The 23,744-nt window shown below is 54.3% G+C and overlaps 10 protein-coding genes across 10 annotated transcripts; 3 read left to right on the top strand and 7 right to left on the bottom strand.

The window, feature by feature from the left end:
• Window positions 1-284: 284 nt before the first annotated feature.
• ofd1 (Prolyl 3,4-dihydroxylase ofd1) lies at window positions 285-2,312 on the bottom strand (the record flags this gene model as incomplete). The annotated part of the gene is made up of 2 exons (XM_037325967.1): window positions 285-2,185; window positions 2,249-2,312. 2 exons carry the CDS (start codon window positions 2,310-2,312, stop codon window positions 285-287), a joined length of 1,965 nt encoding a protein of 654 aa, XP_037175929.1.
• A 1,089-nt stretch (window positions 2,313-3,401) lies between these two features.
• Window positions 3,402-4,770, top strand: ustD (Cysteine desulfurase-like protein ustD; the record flags this gene model as incomplete). Its single annotated transcript, XM_037325966.1, has 4 exons — window positions 3,402-3,517; window positions 3,572-3,705; window positions 3,752-4,657; window positions 4,712-4,770. 4 exons carry the CDS (start codon window positions 3,402-3,404, stop codon window positions 4,768-4,770), a joined length of 1,215 nt encoding a protein of 404 aa, XP_037175344.1.
• A 216-nt stretch (window positions 4,771-4,986) lies between these two features.
• RPE1 (Ribulose-phosphate 3-epimerase) lies at window positions 4,987-6,041 on the bottom strand (the record flags this gene model as incomplete). The annotated part of the gene is made up of 4 exons (XM_037325965.1): window positions 4,987-5,253; window positions 5,338-5,583; window positions 5,675-5,801; window positions 5,926-6,041. 4 exons carry the CDS (start codon window positions 6,039-6,041, stop codon window positions 4,987-4,989), a joined length of 756 nt encoding a protein of 251 aa, XP_037175343.1.
• Window positions 6,042-7,070: 1,029 nt separating this feature from the next.
• On the bottom strand, window positions 7,071-8,717 carry vma13 (V-type proton ATPase subunit H; the record flags this gene model as incomplete). Its single annotated transcript, XM_037325964.1, has 3 exons — window positions 7,071-7,683; window positions 7,733-8,261; window positions 8,420-8,717. 3 exons carry the CDS (start codon window positions 8,715-8,717, stop codon window positions 7,071-7,073), a joined length of 1,440 nt encoding a protein of 479 aa, XP_037175415.1.
• A 2,207-nt stretch (window positions 8,718-10,924) lies between these two features.
• CGCA056_v010716 (uncharacterized protein) lies at window positions 10,925-12,120 on the top strand (the record flags this gene model as incomplete). The annotated part of the gene is made up of 2 exons (XM_037325963.1): window positions 10,925-11,981; window positions 12,113-12,120. 2 exons carry the CDS (start codon window positions 10,925-10,927, stop codon window positions 12,118-12,120), a joined length of 1,065 nt encoding a protein of 354 aa, XP_037175414.1.
• A 1,120-nt stretch (window positions 12,121-13,240) lies between these two features.
• Window positions 13,241-14,429, bottom strand: RPL9B (60S ribosomal protein L9-B; the record flags this gene model as incomplete). Its single annotated transcript, XM_037325962.1, has 5 exons — window positions 13,241-13,294; window positions 13,352-13,529; window positions 13,584-13,839; window positions 13,976-14,023; window positions 14,384-14,429. The coding sequence occupies 5 exons, from the start codon at window positions 14,427-14,429 to the stop codon at window positions 13,241-13,243; spliced, it is 582 nt and encodes a 193-aa protein (XP_037175789.1).
• A 628-nt stretch (window positions 14,430-15,057) lies between these two features.
• On the top strand, window positions 15,058-16,208 carry vps26 (Vacuolar protein sorting-associated protein 26; the record flags this gene model as incomplete). Its single annotated transcript, XM_037325961.1, has 4 exons — window positions 15,058-15,274; window positions 15,352-15,824; window positions 15,878-16,019; window positions 16,075-16,208. 4 exons carry the CDS (start codon window positions 15,058-15,060, stop codon window positions 16,206-16,208), a joined length of 966 nt encoding a protein of 321 aa, XP_037175989.1.
• Window positions 16,209-16,482: 274 nt separating this feature from the next.
• NUP120 (Nucleoporin NUP120) lies at window positions 16,483-20,125 on the bottom strand (the record flags this gene model as incomplete). The annotated part of the gene is made up of 3 exons (XM_037325960.1): window positions 16,483-17,318; window positions 17,370-19,424; window positions 19,477-20,125. The coding sequence occupies 3 exons, from the start codon at window positions 20,123-20,125 to the stop codon at window positions 16,483-16,485; spliced, it is 3,540 nt and encodes a 1,179-aa protein (XP_037176072.1).
• Window positions 20,126-20,708: 583 nt separating this feature from the next.
• rhp51 (DNA repair protein rhp51) lies at window positions 20,709-21,870 on the bottom strand (the record flags this gene model as incomplete). Its single annotated transcript, XM_037325959.1, has 3 exons — window positions 20,709-21,520; window positions 21,574-21,721; window positions 21,778-21,870. The coding sequence occupies 3 exons, from the start codon at window positions 21,868-21,870 to the stop codon at window positions 20,709-20,711; spliced, it is 1,053 nt and encodes a 350-aa protein (XP_037175412.1).
• A 668-nt stretch (window positions 21,871-22,538) lies between these two features.
• Window positions 22,539-23,216, bottom strand: hsp30 (30 kDa heat shock protein; the record flags this gene model as incomplete). Its single annotated transcript, XM_037325958.1, has 1 exon — window positions 22,539-23,216. One exon carries the CDS (start codon window positions 23,214-23,216, stop codon window positions 22,539-22,541), a length of 678 nt encoding a protein of 225 aa, XP_037175982.1.
• Window positions 23,217-23,744: the final 528 nt, after the last annotated feature.

Below are 23,744 nucleotides of genomic sequence, written 5' to 3'. Positions count from 1 at the left end.
CGAAATTTGTCTTTTTCCTGTTCGTCTTCTTTCAGTCGAGCAATACGCACGTTTGCAAAATGAAGCATTTACATGGCTGCAACCTGGCGTGTTTGATTGGCGGCTTTTTTGGCGCTGTCTTTTTCCGTAGCATGGCTCTGCGAGCTTTGGGTTGCAATGAGTAGAAAGAATCCAGAAATCATGTTGTCATTCATTACTTTTGGTCTACCGGCAAATTCCTACATAATCTGGAAACGGGGAAGCAATGTCGTTTTCTTTTACATGTCGTTACAATTGGGAATGATTTAGTCGCTCTCGCTCGACTCTCCGGCAGGAGGGTCAGAGAAACCGTCCCACTCGTCCTCCTCCGAATCCTCGTCATCGGACTCGGCATTGATTTGAGCCTCGAGGTCGTCGGCGTCGATGCCAATGGAACCCGAGATATCCCAGCGATCGCCCTTGGCAGCACGTCCAACGTACTTGACGAAGCGCAGAGTACCGCTATCGCGAAGCACCAGCGTGAGCTTGTTCCACGCCGCAGCCTGGAAGAAGAGGATATTGTCATCGTCGCCGCTTGACTTGTAGATCGCCGCATCCTCTTCCTCCTCGCCATCGTCGCCGGCCATATAGACCTCGTGACCACCAACCTCAAGCTCCTCTTCCGGCTCAGGCTCCGGCTTGGCCTTGGCCTTAGCTTTGCCCTTGCCCTTTTTATCCTTCTTGGACTTGCCATTTGACTTCTCTACCTCTTCCTCCCCAGCCTGCTTCTCCTCCTCCTCCTCTTCATCATCATCCCCCCAACCCTTTGACGGGGTAATGCCGAGGTTGAACTCCAGACGCGGCTTGCCCTCGTGCCCTGTAGCGAGCGTGTAATCCAGACCGTGACGGAATCGACGAGCGAGGAATTCGTGGCTTTCAACGACCGTGCCGGTAGCAACCTGTAGCCACTCGCGGAACTGACGCGAGGGGAGGAGGTTATCGAGGAGCTCTGTCAAGGGGTTCTCCTCCTGCGAGCTGCGTAGCTCGTCAGCGCCTGCAGGCTGTTGGTAGAGATAGCGGTGCTTGTGCGGAGGACGGGCGACGCGCCACGCCGACCTCTTCTCGATCTTGCTGCTGTCTTCTGGAAGCACAGCCTTCTCCTGAGACTCAATGTACTCCCTCAACCGGGCACTGAACTTCTTTGACAGAATGTTGGAGAGCGTGATGCTCGAATTCTCTTCAAAATGCTCTGTGATCTGTTCCAGCGTGTCCGGCGTTAGGTACTGTGGGTTAATGTACCTGAGTAAAAACTCAAGGCCTGCCTCGTCAAAGCCAGCTGCCAGATCCGAGCCGGGCTCGTTGATCTTGACGGGCCGCGGGCGCGGGGTGTCGTGCTGGTCAGGGTTGCCCTGCAACTGCATGAGACCCGAGTTCTTGACCTGCTTCTCCTCGGCACCCTCTACATATCCGTCCTCGCCAATCTGGGGGATGTGGAACCAGCCAGAGATGGCCATGCGGATGCGGCCACCATCTTCCTCGAGCTGAGCCTTGGATTCGGCGTGGTAGACCTCCTCCACGTCGTGGAAGGACTCACCCGGCTGCACGGCGAAAAAGGAAAGCTGGTTCCAGGCCGGCGGTATGACCTTGGTGTGATCCGGCGCAGGCGTCTTGGCAACCTCGCCGTCCTTGCCTTCGAGCTCGTCGACAGGGAACAGACGGAGAGCACCGCCCCACTCGGCCTTCCATGGCTTGTCTGGGTCGGTGAGGTACAGGATATAGCTGACCTTGCGGCTGCCAATCACGTCGTCGTGGCAGAGGAGGTAGCAGCCAGGTGTGTAAACGTTGATGGCCATGTCGGTCTTGCGACCGCTCAATGGGCCGCAGCCTGTGATGTGGGAGACATAGTTGCGGAAAGTCTCGGAGTAGATGGCATCGCGCAGAGAGAGGAGAGAGGGGAGCTTGGCTAGAGCCTCATCGTCGAGGCCGTCGAGGTTGGCGAGGTCGCCAGACTGGTGGATCTTGTAGATGTCGGTCTCTTTGGGGGTGAAGGAGACGTTTTCGCGGATCTCGTCGCGGACGGAGCGCAGGAGCTTGTCGTCGACAAGGCCGGTGATTACGGAGTGTTTGTACGGGCTCGACTTGGCGTACTCGTCGGTGTAGGACTCGAGGACGTTGGAGTCGAAGAGGCCCTTGCGGAATCGTGACTTTGCGACGTCGGCCGAGAGAGCTGTTGTAGGACTCGGTGTTAGTGCGACGTCATTTCTTGACAGAAAGGTGCTGGTTCGCTCACTCGTCTTGGACTTCTTCTTGGACTTCTTCTTGTCGTCAATCCGCGATTCAGCCTTGCGCTTCATTATGGGAAATCAATGGATCTGTGAGGGAAGGGAGGTGTTGCTCTGCGCGGAGGAGGAGAGATAAAAGAAAAAAAAATTGTTGGCAACTTCCCAGACCATATCTGGGTCGAGAGCTTCGATCGGACGTGGGCTGAGGTCCCACATAAAGTTTTTTTTGTTGCCCATTCTAGCAGCTGTTTTCGCGGCAAATCGTCCCATGGCTCGGTGTTGGCCCCTGCAGAGCACCGCAATGCGCCCTCCCGTCCACCACCGTGACGTTGGGTGCGCCCTGCTAGGTTTCTTAATTACACCGCTGCTCAGTCTGGTGGTCAGAGTCTTCTCAACGAAGAAGGGTGAAATGCGACCCGGTCACACAATTGGCAATGCAGATAAGCGCAGACGGGACGCACATTTGAGGGGGATCTTGTTTTCATTCAAATGCCTCCAGGAACTTGCATGACACCCCAAGCGCCGGGTGCTTCGTTGTCGAGTAACAATGCAAACCGCCAGCCTTGACTTGTGAGTAAGTAGCCAATGCCGTCGCCTGCAGCATAAGGTACTACTCTTAGGCGCTGGGGAGTTCAAAACAGGCTGAGAAGGACTATCGCATCATGAAGAGCCGGCCAACTTCAGCCAGCGTGAGTATGGTGTGGCATCCGAGCACGCGGGGTTGGGACGGAGCCCGCGCTTTGAAGACCGCAGCGGACCCATCGGCGAGCCGTTGCCAACCGCCGATGGACCCCCGCGTCCCTCAGCACCCCGCCGCCCGTCCTCTTGGTGTCATGCGTCCCCATTCATTGGCGTCGATTGCGGCTCCAGGTGCGTCTTCTTGGTCATTAGTGTCTCGATTGGGCAGTTCGCCGGCATCTTGACCCAGCTTCTCCGCGTGCTTGCTTCAATTTAAAAGACAGCTCAACCCCGCTTGTAATCCGATAGAGCTACTGCAAGTGTCCCATTCTTTAAGAGCTAAACTTGTCGAGTCCGAGTCATCCATCCAACGTCTTATCTCTCACGCACAGCAACTCCTCTACTTTACAAACACCTCATTGCAAGAACTTATTGTTCTAATACTCTGGACACAAAGCTAAGCCTTGGAAGTCGAACATGACAATGTCTGCACAAATCGACATCGCGGCCACGAGAGCCAAGTTCCCTGCCCTCGGCCAGGACCAAGTCTTCTTTGATAACGCCGGTGGAAGTCAGACTCTTGGGACTGTCATAGACTCGTACGTTCTTGGACCCTGTAGCCGCCATACACGCAACCCACTGACGCGACGCAGGATCCGCGACTATCTCTCTCAGACCAATGTTCAGCTAGGAGCCTCATACAAAGTTGGCCAGCGCTCCACTGCTCTCTACGGTGACGGCTACCAGGCCGGGGCTAAGTACATTAATGCATCCCCCGATGAAATTGGTAACAATGTCCAATCCCACCCTCTGTATCTCAACTGACCAAGCAGTCTTCGGCGCTTCGACCACTCAGCTGTTCAGGAACCTCTCTCACACCTTCTCCTTCAGCAAAGGCGATGAGATCGTCGTCTCCGGAGTTGATCACGAGGCCAACATTGCATCCTGGGTCGATCTCGCCGCCCACCAGGATCTGGCTCTCAAGTGGTGGAAGCCAGACAACTCGCCCAACCCCAAGCTCACTGTTGACAATCTCAAGCCTCTGCTCTCAGACAAGACTCGCCTGGTAACCTGCACCCATGCGAGCAACATTCTCGGCACAATCAACGATGTGGGAGCCATCGCATCCTTGGTCCACGAAAGCACGCCAAGGGGTCTCGTCTGCGTCGACGGCGTGGCGTATGCTCCGCACCGGCCCATCGATGTCAAGGCCCTCGATGTTGACTTTTACGCCTTCTCCTGGTACAAGGTCTACGGCCCGCACACGGCCATGTTGTACGCCAGTCGTAAGGCGCAGAATACCCATATGCGGTCGTTGGGACACTTCTTCAACCAGGGCGATACGCTCGAGGGCAAGCTAGGTTTGGCGGGTGGCAGCTACGAGCTGGTTTCCGCCGTGCCGAAGGTTCTAGAGTATCTCGGTACGCCGAATTCGGACGGCTGGAAGGGGAAGATTGAGCAGGAAAGGCAGCTTCAGTCGACCCTCCTAGAGTATCTCAACGGCCGGGGGGATGTAACCATCTATGGCGAGTCAGATGCAGGCACCGAGCGCCGTGTCCCAACGATCAGCTTCAGAGTGAAGAACTGGGGCGCGCGAGAGTTGGTCGAGACCGTCGAGAAGGAAACAGACTTTGGATTCAGATGGGGCCACTTCTACTCTTATCGTCTATTGAAAGATGTGCTTGGTCTAGATCCATCGGATGGTATCGTCAGGGTCAGTATGGTCCATTACAACAGCTGTAAGTCTTCGCCAATGTTCTCTTACTGCAGAATCAGAGCTGACGCCGTTATAGTGGAAGAAACCAAGAGCTTCGTTGCCGCCTTGGACAAAGCGCTGGCGCAAAAGAAGTGAAAGAAAAAAATTGTCTAGTTGTATATAATTAGGATTAAGAAGACCAACGCATTTCCACTAGGGGAGCGCGTTGTCCGACTTAGTTGTAATATGTACCGCACATAAAAACGCATGGCTTGCTTCCTTTTTGTCCCCGCGCAAATATAAATCAACCAACAAAAGAAGCGCACACATCAAAGTCATAAACATCATCTGGTAGCCCGCCACATGCCATTTTCAGAGCTTGCCAATCCTCTTCTCCACGGCCGACTTCAACATTGAAATGACCTCTGACGGGTCCTTTGCGCCAAACACAGCGCTACCTGCCACAATGACGTTCGCACCAGCATCGGCTGCCTGGTCAATGGTGCCGGCTCCGAGACCACCATCGACCTCAATGTTGAGGTCTGGGTACTTTTCGCGCAGGGCTTGAACCTTGGGCAGCTCAGAGGCCATAAACTTTTGCCCGCCGAAGCCGGGCTCGACCGTCATGACGAGGACCATCTGTGGTTTGACGAGTTAGTATTGACCTGAACGGAGACCCTATGTCGTGTAACATGCGCATCGGCGGGACCAAAGGAAACTCACTTCGGGTCTCTCGAGAGGGTCCTCGCTCTCAAGAATATCCCAGAGAACGTCAACAGGCGTTGCAGGCTTGATCGCGATACCAGCATGAAGACCTTGCTCGTGAATGTAGCGGATCAGAGCCTTGGGATTCGTCGTCTCGTCGGATTTGTCCTCGGGCCTCTCGGCGTTGGAGGAGAAGGCGGCTTCGTAGTGGAAGCAGTAAAGATCGCAGCCGGCGTCCTTGAACTCCTTAACCCACTTCTTAGGCTGGAGGGAATCATAGCTCGTTAGTTGACTGCTGCAGTATTTTGGCTGCCTGGTGACCATTGTCACCATCAGAGCTTGACTTGAGACTCACTTCTGAGATCATCATGTGGCAATCGAAGGTTCCCTTGCCGTCCTTCTCAGAGGGCTTGGTGACATGGCCGCGGATCTTGCTCACGACACCCGGCCCAAACGTGATGTTGGGCACGAAGTGTCCATCCCTGTGGCACAGATCAGCTCTGTCGGACCTGAAGCTCTCGAGCGTCGTTCGAAGACAGACGTGCGTCTGGTATTTTGGATCTCGCGACGCTCTCGGCTGGTTTGGTTCTGGCGGGGTGTGTTTACATAATGTCAACATGAAGCCAGTCGGCTCCTTGAGAAATTGTGCGTGAGCAGCATGCGCCGAGGTCGGCAAAGTCGGCCGCCAGGATCGAGGGTGCAACAATAGCTTTGGGCGCCATCTTGTTTGTGTATGTTGGATGGTCGTGTGTGTATGTGATTTGGAAGAAAGCAGACGGCCGAGGAGGGAGCGGTGTGGACGGATTATGTGTATTTTTGAGCGGGTGTGTTTTCGTGAAGGTTCTGTTGAGGGCGGGAGGGTTCACTGAAAGCTGCGACGGAACATGCGACCCTCGGAAGCTATGGTAAGGTATGGACCCTGAACTCAGGTCAGCTCTTTTAGCGGGGCAGAGCTTGGGTCACCGTGGTTTCGCTGGGTTGTTCCCACATTCTAGAATCTAGAACCGCTAATTATTGAGGGGTTGACGTCCACTACGCGGTGGGGTGGTCGACCCGCCGGGGCACGTACCGCCCGTATGATAAGGTCCGGAGTACATAACGCCGCGGGGTCCCATCGGAGTTACAGGAGCATCTCTGGCGCACGCGAGGAGCTGTGCCTTAGAATAGCTCCACTGATCCCTCCCATTGGGCTGGCAAAGGCCGCGAGACGGGGGCCGGACGGGGGTCCCAGACGGGGCCAAATCGGCAAAGTCTTGACGTTGGGAAAATGTCATGCTGGGCCACTCGGGCCATAATCCGCCGGGCGGATTTTGCTCATCAGGTGCGCAACTGACCCCCACACATAAATCTCACGTTGCGGAAAACAGGAAAAGCGACTGGCGAAAGGCGAAGGAAGGCCACACACACACATACGCACCACCAGCACCGTCACCCCCGCCGATAATCACGATAATCACCATCATCATCAAGTCTTGGTACATCGTCATAATGCTCTGTTCAAATTACTACACGCCGTCGCGTGGTGTGCTGTCAACCTCGTGGCGTGATGCGGGGGCAAAGAAGAAGCACATCACTTTCTCGGCCGAGACCGTCGGCACGGCGGCTGGCAGCAGTCGGGCTGCGAGAAATAAAAGCATGGCACACTCGAAATGACTCCTGATCCACTCTAACTGCCTGGATAATGCTGCCCGCCCATCGATTTATACTCACACGTGCTTTGGCCCATGGTCCCAGTTGTGCTGGAACCATGTTTAGCCGTCAAAGCTGTACTTCAACCAGCCCCCCAACGCCTTCAAGCTCTCCCACCGAACGTGTTCGTCTGCGTCCCCCATGAGCTCCATGACCCTGGTCTTCAGGCCGAGCTTCTCCAGCTGGTACCTCTTTTCCGGAACCTCCTTGACCAAAGCTCCGACATCATTGCAAGCAATGGCCAACACCTGCTTGTCGTTGTCCCATGGCCTCTTCATGATATCGGCAAGTTTGCGGGGGACGTGCCCGTTCTCATGCTCGAGAATCTTGCGCGCATTCTCGGCCCAGAAAACCTGGCTTCGGTGAGGCGGGGACCACCGAAGATGACCAGATTCAACTTCTGCAACGTATTCGTCAAAGGTAGTCTTCGTCTTGGTATACTCCTCGAGAAGCTCCTTTAATTTTTGGAGATCTTCCAAGAGGTCGGGGTCGGTCAAGTGACGGCCGCTGAGATTCTCGAGGAGTGCAGGCAGCCTTGCAAGCACTGCGGTAGGGAGGAGTGATTTCTGGTTCTTTTCGAGCAAATTGTGAAGCGTCGACACAATCAAACGTGTTGTCTTCTCCTTCGGAGACAGGCGAAGAAGCTGAGTGTACAACAAGACGATGTCGTACTCGCTGCCAACCGTTAGCTTAGAGATAGTCATGGATTTCCCGGGCACCGTACTCGTTCAGGTCGTCACCAATGTCTTCAGCCTCAAAGCTCAGTTGCCAGACAACCAACAGAACATGATATAATAGCTGAAGCCCAACTCCGCCACCGAGCGAACCCTCAAAGCCGGTGGATCTCGAAGGAGCATTACCACTCCATATGCTTGCGGAAGAACTGCCGTTGCTTCCAATGCCCGCAGCAGTCTTAAGAATGTCGATCAGAGGAGAAATTGTCTCGCTTCTTTGGTTCCAGAACTGTTGCCGCGACACACGTCCGAAAAGTAGCGAGGAATACTCCTGGACTGCGATATCTTGAAGACCCGCATCGGAGCTCTTGGCAAGGCCCGAGAGATATGTGAGCAGGACGGGAATGGCGTTGCGTGTCGCCTGGGATTCGTCGAGCGCGAGAGACATCAGCTTGGTCAGAGCAGTCGACGTGAGCAACGGGATTGGGTCCTCGGTATTGTTGGAGTGCGCGAGCAACGGTAGGAAGTGTTTGTAGGGGTCTGTATTCTTAATAAGAGCCTTTGCGAGTGACGGTACGCCTGTGAAACGAGGTCGATCAGGTTAGCTCAGGTTCGATCTTGTCCGCGTGATATGAAGATTAAAGCGCCGCAATCAATCTCGGAGCATACGATTCTTAGGGCAGAGGAGTTGGTTGCTAGGAAGGCGGCTTGATAGGGAACAGTTGCGCATGACGTACTAGGCAAAAGGTCGGCTAGCAGGACGAGGACGAATTGAACGACGTTCGCCTGCTTTCCAGCAGACTCCAGCACGCTGGACTTGCCGGGCTCCCCAACAAAGAGTGAGCGGTAGCCATCGAGATCGCCTTCTACAATGTCCTTCCTTGCCTCGGGCTTCTTCGCCTTGTCGACGGCGCGGATGCGGGCCAGGTGGTCCTCGGTGATGGTGCCTGCCCTAACAGCGCCATCCCAGGGGATTGGCCGCTGGCGAATGTTGCTTTGCAGCGAGGCCAGGTACGTGGGAGGATCGAGCGACATTTGGGGCGGTGGGTGAGAGAGAGCGACCCTGGCGGCTTCTAAATGGATGGAGGTGCGTCGCCGAGGGAGTTGAGGATGAACTGTGTAGATGGAATCGGCGTGCTTCGATAGGTAGTCGTCGCAGGTGGGAGCTGTCTGATGAACGTAGCAAGCACACTCGAGCCGCAGCCGCAGCCGCGCACGCCCACTTTTGGGTGCACTTTCCCTGCTGCAAGTCACAGCGTCAGCGACCGCGCTTGATTGGCTCGAGGTCCAGTTCTAAGTCAGCCACAGATGAGAGCTTCCTAGGATCCACCAAAGCTTACAAGTGGCCAGTCATACAGCTCCATAGGAAGCCAGCTGCTGGGGCAGGTGCGGCGGTGCACCATCCACCTTGGAGACCTTTGTTCGGTCGTGCCCAGCCTGTCCACTCTCACGGAGCTTGGCTTCTCGCCTATGTGCCTCTTCACACCTCCAGGCTCCAAATAGCAACCATGATGTCGTTTGCCCCGACTTCCAGCCTCCCAATTTTATTCAGGGGCAGCACTCCTCCGCTGTCACAGTCAACTTCATCAAATCGGCATGCGCTGCACAGTTTCCCCATGATTGGAATGGCCCACGCCATGCAGGAGACCTCTCTAGAGGCGGTCCCAGGATAACGCGGGGGGCGGCTCTAGCCAGGAACATACAGATACGTCGTCGATTCGAAGTGGGAGTGCTCGCGTAGACGATGCGCCGTACAACACATCCCGTCGGCCTTGCACAATCCGGAGCCCACGGACAGTCGGCTAGTAAGATGTCAACGCGATGTCACTACTACAGCGACAAGGTAATTATAGCGGCTGTCACTGCACCGCCATCTGCCTCGCCTGCCTTATGCGCCTCACAGATGCTGTTTGCACGGCTGAGGGCCTAGGGGCTTAGTGCTGTAAGGTAGTGACAGCAAGGTGGGAGAGCGTGCCACGCCGCAGCATATCTCTTTCGCGAAGCAGGCGATGCCTCACATTAAGACGTCTGAACTGGTGGCAGCGAATGAGCAAGCTTACATCGCCCGATTCTACAGAGAAGAGTGCTGCCAAGGAAGGAAGGTGCAACTTAACTCGGTGTAAGGGTGAGAAACGGCAGGGAACACGCCGCTAGAGCAGGGAAACACAGGGCGCCGGACGGGAAGTTGGAACTGGCTCCCGTCGTCACCTCTTTTTCCTGCGCTCTTTTCCTATCGATTGCCCAGCGCCCCCGTCCCCATCGTCGTCGCCCAGTGGACGGATCGACCCCTGCAGGTAAACAGTGGAGGCCAGGCGCTCTGAGCCGGACCAGTCACAAAAGTGAAGGCCATTCGTTTGCCAGCTCACACAGGCATCTCCCCGCACCAGCGCCATGGAACCACTTTAATACCCTCGCCTTTTCAATTCAAGACTCACCTCCCGGTGCCCGATCTTCAGGAACAGCGCCAGAATTTGTCTGCCAGCAGCTGCGACGAAATCGAGCAATCACAAGGGAGAAAGAGAGAGAGAGACGCAGAGAAGCCTTGCTCCAGAGCCTCCGCCCTGCGCTGCAGACTGCAGACTGGACAGCTAATCGGTGAGACCAGATCCCTGCGACATTTCGTATCATTCGAGGGTAGGTAGTATTGTGGGTGCCAGTGTCAGTGTCAGTGTGGATGCGGGTGTGGTGACAGCAGCGGAAAATCGAAGAGGTTGGACTTGGCCCCAAGAGAGGAGGAGGTTGGGAATCCCGCGAAAAAAGACTCTCTGCCCAAACCAAGTAATACTACGCTCCAGTTTGTCCGCTACCCTCTCTTAAAGTCACCTTGCCTGCAGATTTTGTTCTTTTCCCGATTTCTTGGTCTTTTCCCCTCTAGCAAAACTCTCAAAAAACATTGCAACCGTCGAGAGCGACCCTGTCGATAATACAGCAGCTGCTGGCTTACACTTTGCGGTCTGCACACTAACAGACTAGGCCGGCCAGCTCACTCGCTCTTCTCACATTCCACGCTCTTCTTTACCCAGCCATTAATACCTCATTATTTCTCTTGATCATTCCTCCTGCTTGCCTACCTACACACCCATCCACCGTAGCCCTCGCGGCGACGAGACAAGACAAGCTCCGCGACACATCCCGCTGCAAACGTCGGCCGCGATTTGCCAGTGTTTCCTCCTGCCGGTTTTTTTTCTCCGGCTCTTCACATTCCTGGCCCACGACCACGCCGCGTTGCGCCTTCCGTCAGAATGGGCCGGAACAAGCAATCGGGCGCGGCCTCTTGGGTCGCCGCCGGCCTTGTTCTTTTGGCCTCCGCCCCCACTCCGATTCTCGCCCATCCGTATCCTTTGCAAAACATCGCCAACAACCTCTTTTACGAGCTTGGTGATAAGTTCATGAAACGCGACTGTGTCCAGCGATGTGGCGCTGATTCTCAGTACTGCTGCGGCTCTGGCGAGCAGTGCTACACCGTTAACAACATTGCTGGCTGTAGCACAGTCAATGGCGGCGGAGGCTATGGCATCTACACTACAACATGGACAGAGACGAACACTTTCACGAGCACAGTCACCACCAATTGGCCCGAGACGACAAAGGCGTCGGGAGGAGGCAGCACCGGCGCGACTTGCGTTCCTCAGAACGACGGAGAGACGGCGTGCGGCAGCATTTGCTGTGCCTCTAACCAGTACTGCGCCTACTCTGGCCAATGCGCCCAGAAGGGCTGGGACATCACAACAATCACCTCTAACGGCGTTCCTATCACGACACAGTTCTCTGCTCCTTACAGGGTCACCAGCACCGGGGCCACTGGCACGTTCGCATCCCAGACGGCAACGGGAACCGGAACCGCGGTACCAATCGCCGATGAAGGTACTGGCGGTGGCTTGAGCGGCGGCGCCATTGCGGGCATCGTCATCGGCACGCTCGCTGGTCTCGGCCTGCTCATGCTGCTCTGCTTCTGCTGCATTGCCCGTGGTCTCTGGGGCCTCATCTTTGGTGGCAAGAAGAAGGAACGCAGTCGCGAGCGTGTCGAGGTTGTCGAAGAGAGATATTCGCGTCATGGCAGCCGCATGCCTTCGGCTCACTCTCATCGCCCATCTCACGGCGGTTGGTTCGGCGGGGGCCGCCCCGCATCTGCCTCTCGTCGCAAGGAAGAGAAGAAGGAGGGCGCCAAGTGGTTGGGTCTCGGCGCCGCGGCCGCAACCATGGCGGCTCTGTTGAACATGAAGAAGGACAAACCCGCACGCAAGCCCGAGCGATCAACATACACCGACTCGTATTACTCCTACACGGGGACAAGTCCCAGTGAGTCTTCATGGGATTCTCGGACTAGATCGAATCTGACCTCCTACCTAGGCAGTTCAAGCTCTGGGGGAAGAACTCACCGAACGGGCCACACGCGTGGCACCCGCACTACGCGGCACTCACGGCGGTAGAAAACTGAGTTCTTCTCGAGACTCGCCAAGATGCATGTGCTTTCGAATGTCTCTTTGACCGGCTTTGTTTTTGAGGCTTGAACATGCTTCGGACGTACAAAAATTGGTATTATTTCTCTACTTTCAACCGGCGTTTAAGGGGGAACAAATCACAATTTGGCTTTAGGTTGTTGAGTGTGACACCAGAAGGGCACAAGACAACAACATCACAGCATGAGAGATGAAACATTCGGCGACGAAGAGGAACGCTGATTTCAGAGACGAACGCGAGATTGGGACGATTACGACGAAACGGGGTGGAATGATGGGTTTGGAGACGAAGGAGACGAAGACGACGACGAAAAGGGGTGTGAGAGAAGATCTCTTGGACATGGCGGCTCTCTCCTTTCGAGCGATTCCGAAGTTTTTCTTGGCGCGTTCCATACCACACACACATAGCCCAAGCATAGCATGTACGATGTCAGAACGATTCAAGTGTTATAGACGAAACTTTTGGTGGTAAGCTCGTAAGCTGACAAGCCACCGTAATGCATCAGGCGAAAGGTTTCCGTCATACTGAATTGACTTTAAACTTTTTGCGAAGGCCATATTGTTTGCTTTGAACTTGAGTTTGGAAGCCATGTTCAGATGAATATACGAAACTGGGGCCAAAGTCTGCGATAACATTGTGTCCTACAAAAGAGCGGAATGCTTTCCCGCATCGCCTAGCCTCTGGCGAATGCCAAAAACGAACTCTTCGTGGCCCAGTCAGCCTGCGCTCGCGCAGAATACCTTCTCGTCACCAAGCACCAGATACGAAGCGAGGGAAGGGCATGTGGCTTTTGAAGAGGTATCCTTTCACCAATAAACGCCAATTCGTTTCATGCATATAGACTTGAAAAAGGCAGTATTTTAGTAAACCGCTCATAAGCGAGCTGGTGCGTCTTCTTGCTTTTTGATGGTATAGCCCTGTGCTACACTCACACGACACCATCTTTTTGGGTGCTATGCTGTGCCTGCAAATGATTGAACCCCGGCCACTCCTTGTCATAAGAACCCAGACCAGAACCCAGAAGTTTTTTTATTTCCCGCAGAGACCGAGGGTCTCGAAAACACTAGACCATCACACATTGCGTGATAATGTCGCGTTTACTGGTCCTCGACAATGTTGCCCTTCTCAGAGACGTACATACCGTCAAGGAACTAGATCAGTATTAGCATGCTGGGGTTTCTGAGGGTTCAACTCAAGTTACAACATACCTTACGGATATCCTTGTTGCGGACCTTGCAGATCTGCTGGATGTCGGCAGCAGACTGGGAGACGGCCTCGAGAGAGTTGCCAGAGAGGACGAGCTCATCCTTCTGGGCCTTGGAGACCTCGACGTCGACACCGGCGCGCATCACAACGCGGCGGACGAGCTTCTCACCAATGAAGTTGCTAATTGAGAGTCAGTACGACAATGCCTATATGAAAGGGTGCATTGATACATACCGGATCTCAACCTCGTACAGGCCAGTCTCGGAGTTCTTCTCAACGTTGACGTTGATGGGGAAATGGGCGTAGACGTAGCGCATCTTGTACTTGTAGCCCTTGGTGACACCGACAACCAGGTTGTTGATGAGGGTGCGGACGGTGCGGAGAGTGGCAACGTTCTTTCTTGAGCCGTGGTGGATCTCAATGTTGATGGTGCCCTTCTGGGGCTGGGAGAAGTTGACAGCCAAGTGGCTGAGATCCTTCACCAGCTTGCCTGTTGATCTGGTCAGCCCATGGCTTCCTCAAGAAGACAGATACCCTCTCTAGCTGCGTGACGGAATCACTTCGGCTGCTCTGTGGCTGGCCAACAACGCGAAAGAGGGTGAAAAAGATGCATGTGTAAGACTTACCACGGGGGCCCTCGACGGTGACGACGCGGGACTTGATGTGAACCTTGACTGTTGGAGAATCCAAGTCAGCACGCATTCAATTGCCTGCCACTACTGCTCCTTTCGAGCTCATCCACAGTCTAAAACTTTTCAACCCAAACACCCTCTCCGTCCCCGCCGATCCCATTATCGCTCTTCCTGACGTCGCATTTCCCCAGCGCACGAGCGCAGAGCATGGCCGGCATTGAAGAGACGTAGAGATAGAATAAGCGGATGCGGAGAGAGTATTTCGTGTCCCAAATTTCAGAATCCGGCGGAGCTCGCAGGGCCACACATATTGGCCGTGGAGTTCGACGGTTGTGTATTTGTTTGCGTGGCTTTTTCTCGGGAGTCGTTCTGTCGACGACAACGACAACGGTGTTCACATACCATCCTGGGGGATGTCAAGGGACTCCTGGGAGTGAATGTACTTCATCTTGACGTCGGGGGGGTTGTCGGCTGGGCGATTGGCGACTGGTCTGTGAGGGTATCGTTGGGCGTTGAGGGTCGGATCTCCAAAGAGTTTGCCGGGCGTAAGTCGAATTTCGCTGTGGGATTATTTTCGGAAGGTAGGGCTCGCATGCACGTGAGTCGAGTGGGAGCGACTTCCCCAACTTACCTGGCTCGAGCGTCAACGTAAAGAGTGCAACTTGGACTATGAGGCGACGCCACATTGCGCTCCTTTGGTGGGGCAGCCGGCCAGCTTCAGCCACATCTTGACCAGACTAGCCTCTCTAGCAATGTTGACTGCCTGGCACTGTCACGTGTGGCATCTGTCCAATGAGAGAGGCCACGCCCGGGAGCTCCTCCCAGCCCACCTCCGATAGCTGGATGGGTCGGCGCAATAGCAGCAGCAGCAGCAGCAGCAGCGATATTGAATGCACGTACGTCAGCAACGCTATTCCTCCAAGACCACCACCGAGTTCGATCGCCCCGGCCATATCAACCACGAAACCGATCCGAGCAGGAGGTCACCACAATTGGCTTGCCCGCATATATCCCAGCCATCAGGCATCCCCGAAACGGAGTAATCGCGCGGGATCCGGGTAACCACCGAAGCCAAGATGTCGTACTTCTTCTCGACCCCCGTCGACATCGACATCGTGCTAGAGGACGCCGACGAGCGGTCCATGGTCGATGTCAAGCTCGACAAGAACAGGCGCGAGAAAGCGCCTTTGTACATGGACGGCGAGTCTGTCAAGGGCGCCGTGACCATCAGACCCAAGGACGGCAAGCGACTAGAGCATACCGGCATCAAGGTCCAATTCATCGGCACGATAGGTATGTAACTGGTGATTCTGCTGATTGCGCATGTTTGCGCGTCATTGGAACATTCGAAACTCACATCTCTTCGATAGAAATGTTCTTCGACCGTGGTAACCATTACGAATTCCTCTCCCTCGTCCAGGAGCTCGCGGCGCCAGGCGAGCTGCAGCACCCTCAAACCTTCGACTTTAACTTCAAAAACGTCGAGAAGCAGTATGAGTCGTACAATGGCATCAATGTCAAGCTCCGCTACTTCGTCCGCGTCACGGTCTCTCGCCGCATGGCCGACGTCATCCGCGAGAAGGATATCTGGGTCTATTCGTACCGCATACCCCCTGAGATGAACTCATCCATCAAAATGGACGTCGGCATTGAGGACTGTCTGCACATTGAGTTTGAGTACTCCAAGAGCAAGTACCATCTTAAGGACGTCATTGTTGGCCGTATATACTTCCTTCTCGTCCGACTCAAGATCAAACATATGGAACTGTCCATTATCAGGAGGGAGACGACGGGCGCAGCGCCGAACCAGTACAACGAAAGTGAGACCTTGGTGCGCTTCGAGGTGAGTGGCTCTATTTCCAAGATATGCGGATAGATGTTGACTGTTGCTTGCAGATCATGGACGGATCCCCGTCCAGAGGAGAGACTATCCCTATTCGTCTCTTCCTTGGAGGCTTCGACTTGACCCCTACATTCCGCGATGTAAACAAGAAGTTTTCGACCAGGTACTACCTCAGCTTGGTTCTCATTGACGAAGGTAAGGAGACCGCGCGCATGCTGCAGCAGGCCAATCCTCTGCTAACCTCTGGAAGATGCTCGAAGATATTTCAAACAGTCCGAAATCATTCTCTACCGCCAAGCACCGGACGCAGCCCAAGGTCAAACTATGATCATGGCTGCTGCCCCCGAGAACCCCAAGCTGATGCCACAGCCCTCGCAAGCGTAGAACTGTGTTGCAATGCTGCAAGTATGATAATAACCAGCGGTGGTCACGCACTTTTAGCATATGTCACGGCGTTTGGGGTAAAGAAGCTGGGTCTGACTGAGACGAAAAATGAAATTATTTCTCTTCCATCGAAAATACCAAAGCCCAATCCATGCAATTCGTGAGGTATCTGCTGTATCCGAAGTCTTCTTATCCGGAAAGATTCTGGTTATTTGTACATGCTCTCTGCCGCCATCGCCGTGCCTTGTGGGTCTGCCTTTTGTCATTCATCCATTTACAAAATGTCCATAGCGTCGTCCGCCTCGAATCCGAACTGGTTGTTCTGGATGGCAGCGATTCTGTCCAGCTCGTCCTGGTACTGTTTGCGTAAGTCTGGCAGCGTGACGACCTTGCGCTTGCCTTGGAAGTTGCCGTCCCTCGAGTTGGGAGGCGGCAATTCCTCTGAGAAGATCCAGGCTTGCTTCGGGTCAACGCAGCTCAAGGCGTTGATGAGCAGCAGGTACTGCTTCGTTATGGGTGTGTCCAGGATGTCCTCCCCAATGAACTTGTCACCCTCGCCGGCGAACTGCAGCTTCTGAATGCGATCCAATAAGACCGTGGCCGCGCCACGATAGTCGTTGTGCTTGATCCTCCAGGAGTAGAGTATTTGGTGGTAAGGGATGCCGCTCAGTACATCCATCGTCGACTTGCATCTCTGGGACAAAATCTCATCGATGGAGTCTGACAGCCCAGGGAAGGGTAGCGACATTAGTTCCTTGTTGTGATAAGATTCGCACATCTTGTCCACCAGCTTGCGCAGGGACGAGTGCTGCATTGCCTTGTCCTTCATGGCAAGTAGGCTGGCGTGAGCAACATCGAAGCGCGAGAGCACTGTGGCTGCGTTGAACTGGCGACTAAGCATCTCGCTTCGCACCAATGCAGCTTCGGGGCTGGCGTGAGAGTACTGAATAGCCAGACCGGCAAACTCGATAACATAAGAGTACGCCTTGGCCTTCTCAAACAGGGCCACGGTGTGACAATAATAACGGGCAGGGCCCTTGTTGAGCAGGTTCCATTCCGTGTCGTCCAGGAGACCACTGCTATGGCGGTCGACATCAACATCCTTCACACCTAATGTACATGTCAGCAAAGAACGAGGTAAGAAGAACGCCGCAAGCGTACTCATTCCAATGGCCGCCTTGCGGAAATGAATAGCGGCTGATGCAAAATCTTTGAGGGCAAGGGAGACTCGGCCCTGGATATAAATGGCGAAAGGCGTTTGGCTGCAGAAGGGGTTTAGCTCCAGGGCCAAATCGGCCCGTTCTCTCCTGATCAAGGAGCATTGAATGAGGGTAGGTGACACCTCAATGTCGCTGTTTGATGCGCACAAATCGTTGACAATATCTGTGATGCTCGAGGCCAAAAGCTCGTTCTTGCCATCGACGAAGCCCAGGAGGTGTCCTACATTGCCCTCCAAAGCGGTGATGGTTTGGGTCTCCTCGCCAGATCGCTTGGTGGCGCTTGGCGAGCCAGAGAAGGAGCCGTTGCGTTCGTGCTTGTTTCCAATTGGAACTGTGATCTCGGTTTTGGAAAGCCACCTAAGCAGCTCTAACCTGCGGAGGGACTCGAGCAACTGGCGAAACACGTTGCCAATATCGAATCGCTTGGATAGCATGTCCTCCTCTTGCTCCCAGTCGAATTCCATGTGAACCAATAGTAAGATCTGACTGAAGACAACCTTCCACTGGAGCTCGATTGTTTCCTGAACAGCCTTGACAATCAGTTTTCTTCCAAAGTCAGTGAGAGGCTGCCGGGTCTTGCGGCTTCCTGACTCTACGCTGGCGGCGATCAAGGCAGCGAGGCTGTTGTACAGCTCCATCGTCACACCGCTGTAGTTTTGCCCCAGGCTTTCAATGACCTGCGCGCAATCCTCCTCGCTTACACTTCGCCACATGGCGGTGGTGTCGAACATGTACTGAATCCGCTCGTAATCCGTCCTCGGCGTCTCCTCAAAAATTTCAGGGCGCAGCGCCGCGTTGCAGACTTGCAGGATATTGTCAGAAATTGTGTCAACAAAGTTGATTCCCGTGGAAATTAGAGTCGCTGTCCGCTCTGATCCTTCGTCTGGGCGCGAAAGGTTATAGTATAATCGTTCGAGTGAGCTGCATTCTCTGATGGCAGACACAGCATCGGCACAAACTACCCAGGTCATATCTGTGTCCGAATCGAGAATCAGAGAGACCGCCTCGCCACGCTGCTTGTCTAGCTCAATCAGCAGTCTGTAGAATCTCCGCCATTGGATTTCGCTGCTCGCACGGAATTGCTCATAGTCCATGCCACCGGCTGAGTTGCGATCCAGAGATGCTGTAGAAGCGAGAACGGAACAGATAGACTCCGCCAAGCCCCTTTGCCCCCTCGATCCGCTGTCTTTTTGGGCTCCCAGCCCCTTCTCGTAAATTGAAAGGGCCGTCTCCAAGGTAGCTCTTGTGAAACGGCCAGGTGCTAAGATCAGCTCCAGCCATTTCTCAGTTGTATCTGTTGGGTCCGACGGGCCCGAGACCTGCGCTGCTGGATATGTCGTATCGATGTGCACGGAGTTCCACTCAGTCTCCCAAGAATCTCCAATATTGTCCATATCGAGCTCCAACTCCTGGACCCGGTAGGTCATGTTATTCTTCCACAACGTCCACAACTGAACACCACCATCCGACGGGCTGGAAAGAACGAAATCTGCGAGGGTCCAGACATCCGACAATGACGGTGAAGACGGGACCAAGTGTGTCTCAGGGAATGCATCCTCTACGTAGACGGTCTCGGTATCATGAGCCTTGATATTCCAGAACTTGAACTCTCCGGCACCGATAGGCGAATAGGTAGCACACATCCTCTTACCGGCACCATCGCCAACGAGCTGCAGCAGATTTGATTGAGATGGATCAATCTGCCACTTGCCCATCTCTTGAGGGTTGCGGTCAGCGTTCAGGATGTCTCCGGTGAAAAGGATTTGTCCGGTCCGCAAGTTCCAAATCCGCATGCGGTGGTCGAGGCAGACAGTAAACAGGAAGGCAGCATCATCCAAGCCCAGGTCCGTGACCTGTATCGATGTGGCCGCGCTGGCGTCCATGGACATGTTGTGGTATCGAATAGAGTTGTTCTGCTTGAAAGGGAGGAAGTTGCGGATTCCCTGCGCCCAACCTTGGGAATTATAGATCGTCTCTTTCCACGGGTTGCTGGCGGCTGTAGGATGTCAGGATGAGGAATATCAACAGCACAATGGGGTGGCACATACAGTCTTGAGCCTTGTTCTTATCGAGCCTCACAAGGCCACCATCGTAGAGGGAAATGACAACCTGATCGGGGCTTGCTGCGACCATTCGGTGCGGATGCTTCAGGCCGAAGACCTTTGGCTGGTAAGCCTTGCAAGCATCGCCTGGACCAGTCTCAATCGCGGAGCGCTTCCTGAAAAAATCGGGTCGTAGAGTAAATGTGTAGAGAGAGTTAGACTCGTCGAGGACGAACATCGAGAGCGCATCGTGTTCGCGGGGGTCGGCGAAGGCGATGCAGGACGGTTGGACCGGTACCGAGAATCTGAAGGTGAGCGTAAGGGGCGCATCCGCCGCCTTTTCTTGGCGACAGGTATCGACCACACGAAGGCTCAATACCAAGCCGTCCTCGAGCAACCTCCAGAGGAAGCTGCGCGGTGCATCGTGCCATTTTCTGTGGTAGACCGACGAGGCAGCAGCGAGGTTCTTAAGTCGGAAAGCCACCTCATCTTCGCTCACATTCTTGCCGCTGTTCCCGTTGGTCAGTCTGCGAGTTGCGCCTCTGCCGTTGGATGTCAGCGAGGGAACGCGGATATTGACGATAGACGACGTAGAAGCCGCTTCGAGGTTGAGACGAGTCTCTCGGTAGAGGTATTGCGTGTCTGCGGAATCCATCTTTCTTCGCGCGGACCTAATTCATCAAGACCTCTCACACCTTCGGGGGAAAGAAAGAGGCCGCTGGAGTCGCGAGTCGGGCTCGGCGCATCAAACAATCTGATGCTGCAGCAAAAGTTCGTCGCGATTCGAGATGTTGGAATTTCACTTTGCCAGGCTCCAAGCGCGTTGGTGGGGCTAGTCCCAAAACAGCAACCAGCTGTTTTACAGTGTCGTTGGACAGTGCGGTTTGTCAATGCACAGTGCAACGTTGAAGCTTGTCCGCCTTTTGGACATATCCATGAAAGTCTTTATGTCACGATAGGATACTTGCGCGTCGAGAATGACTTCGAACTTTGTTCTGTTTACGTATTTTGTGCCATAAATCTCGTCTACCTAGCAAATGGTACATCTCGATACTCTCCTGTCGAGTAATAGCAGAATCACCACAACTCCAGGAAAACAATATGCCGTCCAACGCCAACAACCATGCATGCCACCTCCTGCCAACTGGGGAGTTAACAAAACCTCACTCATGTGCGCGTAACCGAATCGTGGCCCAGATCCATACTGATACAACTGCCAACTGCTAAACAGACAGTACTCAGTCCTTCTCCAGGTCCTTGGGACTTGGGTCTCCAATGCCATCCTCATTGATCGCGAAGAGACAGTCACTCTCCGGCAGGCAAGGACTGTCATAAATCTTGGCGACACGAGTCTCACCACGGCCCTTCCTCAAGCTGATTCTTGTGGTACTGGCATGCGCGATAATGTTACCGCCAATGGGCTTCTTCGGGTCAGGGTTGAACATGGCGCTCGGTCCACCGTCAACCTGCGCAACGACCTGGTTGGTGATGACCACAGCGATTCCAAATTCATCGGCAAGACGCTGCAGGGTGCGCATAAATTTCGCAAGGTGAGTCTGTCTGGACGACAACTCGCCACGGCCCAAGAAATCGGTTCTGTACAGAGCAGTCGCGCTGTCGACAATGAGGAGCGAGAATCGCGTCTCGCACATCATTGCAGACGCCTGCTGGAGAAGTTGCAGCTGGTGATCCGAGTTGTAGGCGCGCGCGTACGCCACATTGTCCAGCACCTCTTCTCCGGAGAGGCCGAACCTGTTGGCGACGGCCAGCAGACGGACGGGTCGGAACGTGCCTTCAGTGTCGATGTATAAGCATTTGCCTTCACCACCCCCCATGTCGAATGGAAGCTGGCAAGTTACTGCCAGGGTATGGCAGATCTGACTCTTTCCTGTACGGAACTCTCCGAACAGCTCTGTCACCGACCCGGTCTCGATACCACCGGCAAGAAGTGTATCCAGCTGCTTGGAACCCGTAGTGATAGAGATGAGCTCACTTCGGCGTTGGTGCATTTCTGTGGCAGTAGTGAAACCCATTGGTACAAGCTTAGAGGCTACAGATATGTCAGAATTAATACTTCGCACATTTCCCTATGAGAATTCCAACCTTCAGCAAGGATCTTGGTGGCTTTTTGCTCCGAGATACCCTTGATCTGCTCCAAGACTCGACGTGGGGTGTACGCGACGGACTCCACGGTGTTGTAACCGCCATCAACAACAAGCTGAATGTCGCGCTTGGTCAACCCGGCGATTCCCTAATTACCAAGAGTCAATATCTTTGAGTCGGCAATGCCTCACAGTAAGGATATACCTCAAGAGCGGTCAGTGGCGTGGGCGCGCCAGGGCCAGTCATTTGGCTCTCGTCGCCCATATTGCTTTCATCATATCCGTCGGCTTCGGCCATTGTGACTTGGGAAGACCTGGACTGCGCTTGAATCGATTGACGTGTGTGTAGACCACGATGTCGGAGGTGAGATAAGGGTCCTTCGCGGCGCTGAGCTTATGTTGTGTGGGCGACGCGGGTTTTAAGACGCGTCGAGGAAGTGGCAAGGAAAGTGCCACACCAACTCACGTGCGCTCTCCGGCTTCAGTCAAGAATCGGCCCCACTTGTTGCCTGGCTTTAGCGTCTCCACCACGCTAATATCGTTGGCCACTGACGGAAGTTTAGATTTGGAGCAAAGTCAATAATTCATCTGCTTACACGAATTCAGGCAGCATCGCCTGCTTGTGGTGTTGTTTGTCATTAGAACTGGTCTATTGCACTCCGCCGTCTAGACCTTCCCGTCCCCATCCAACGGTCACGTCTCCTGCAATCTCTCGATTTGAACCTTTCAGGTTTCGTTAAAAAAAAATAAGTTTGATTTCAGTTGCTATCTACAAGCCAGTAAAGAGCGCTTCCATCAGTTTGGTGCTATGAAGAAGGACCGAAACACCAAGCCATGCTGTAGGATCATTAATGCAATCTCGTTTCCGAAACCCCGGAATTTCTAGCCGTCATGATTGTTACCATTGTACAAGAATCGTAAAGTGTTCGTAAGGAAGAGTGTTTTTGGTCGAGTCGAAGGGCTTGCTTAAGCAATCTGGATGCGGCGGGTCTCATGCTTGGGAGCCTTGGGCACACGGATCGTGAGGATTCCGTCCGTGAACTTGGCAGAGACGTTGTCGGTCGAGACCTGGCCAGGGAAGTTGAAGACCCTGCTGAACTCGCCGATGCTGCGCTCCGAGACCCAGTACTTGGCGTTGTCGACCGGGCCTTCTTGCTTCTGCTGCTGCTTGCCGCTCTTGTCCACCTCGGCGACAGTAGTGGCCGGTGTGGGCTGGGCGGTGGAGTTGGTTTCGTTGTCATCGTCCTCAACAGTGGCCTGGTGCGCGGAGCGGGGGCGTTCCTGGCCGTCGGTGATGGCACCGCTCATCTCATTGCTCTGCTGGAGGAGACCAGCGGGGGGAGTACCCGCGGTGTAGGAGCGCTCGACGCGGCCCCGAATATGGAGGGTGTGGGGGTCGGTGAATTCGATGGAGACGTCCTCCTTCTTCAAGCCGGGGAGCTCGCCGTGAAGCTCATAGGCATCCTCGACCTCGCGGACATCGAACTTGGGCTGGAAGGTCGGGACGTGGTTGCGGTGGGTGCCGCGGGTGGTGCCGTTCTGACCGCCCTGGCGGGAATAGTTGTCGAAGTCCTCCAGAAGACGGAAGAGAGGAGTGAAGGAGGCGTCAGAGTTGTAGAAGTTGCGGGGGAAGAAAGCGGCCATTTTGATCGTGTTGGGTAGGTTGTGATGTGAAAGAGTTGCACTTGGAATTTTGTTTGGGTTTTGAGTTGTAAGCGAATTGAGTCGCAGGGTGTTTGGAAGTTGTTGTTGTTGTTGTTGTTGTTGTTGTTGTTTGTTGTTGTTATTCTGATGGAGAAAAAGGTCCTCTAGATGGGGATCAAGTCGGTCGATTTATACACTTGAGGCAGGCACTACCAAGCCTTCGACACAGTTCCGGAATCATCGCTGAAAGGTAGCATGTCATCATCGCCAGGTCATTCTGGAAACAGCTCGGGTGCTACGGAAGAGACGCGAATGTGTATGGAAACCTGCTGGTAGGATTCTATCGGGTAAGCATATGGCGATGGCTTCACGAGACGCTTCGAGGTGCTTCTACGTGTGGAAGCATGTGGAAGCTTCCAGCACCTTCCACAACCGTGGTTCTCGCATCAAGGCTCACCTGGCAAGAAAATGCCACTAAAAGTAACACAATTGGCAAAGTCCGCATCATTTCATCATTTACGCTTGGTC

Source organism: Colletotrichum aenigma (assembly GCF_013390185.1).
Source record: "Colletotrichum aenigma strain Cg56 chromosome Unknown KSG_Cg56_contig07, whole genome shotgun sequence".
In the NCBI taxonomy this organism is placed as follows: domain Eukaryota; kingdom Fungi; phylum Ascomycota; class Sordariomycetes; order Glomerellales; family Glomerellaceae; genus Colletotrichum; species Colletotrichum aenigma.
This window is presented reverse-complemented; position numbering and strand designations above follow the sequence as displayed.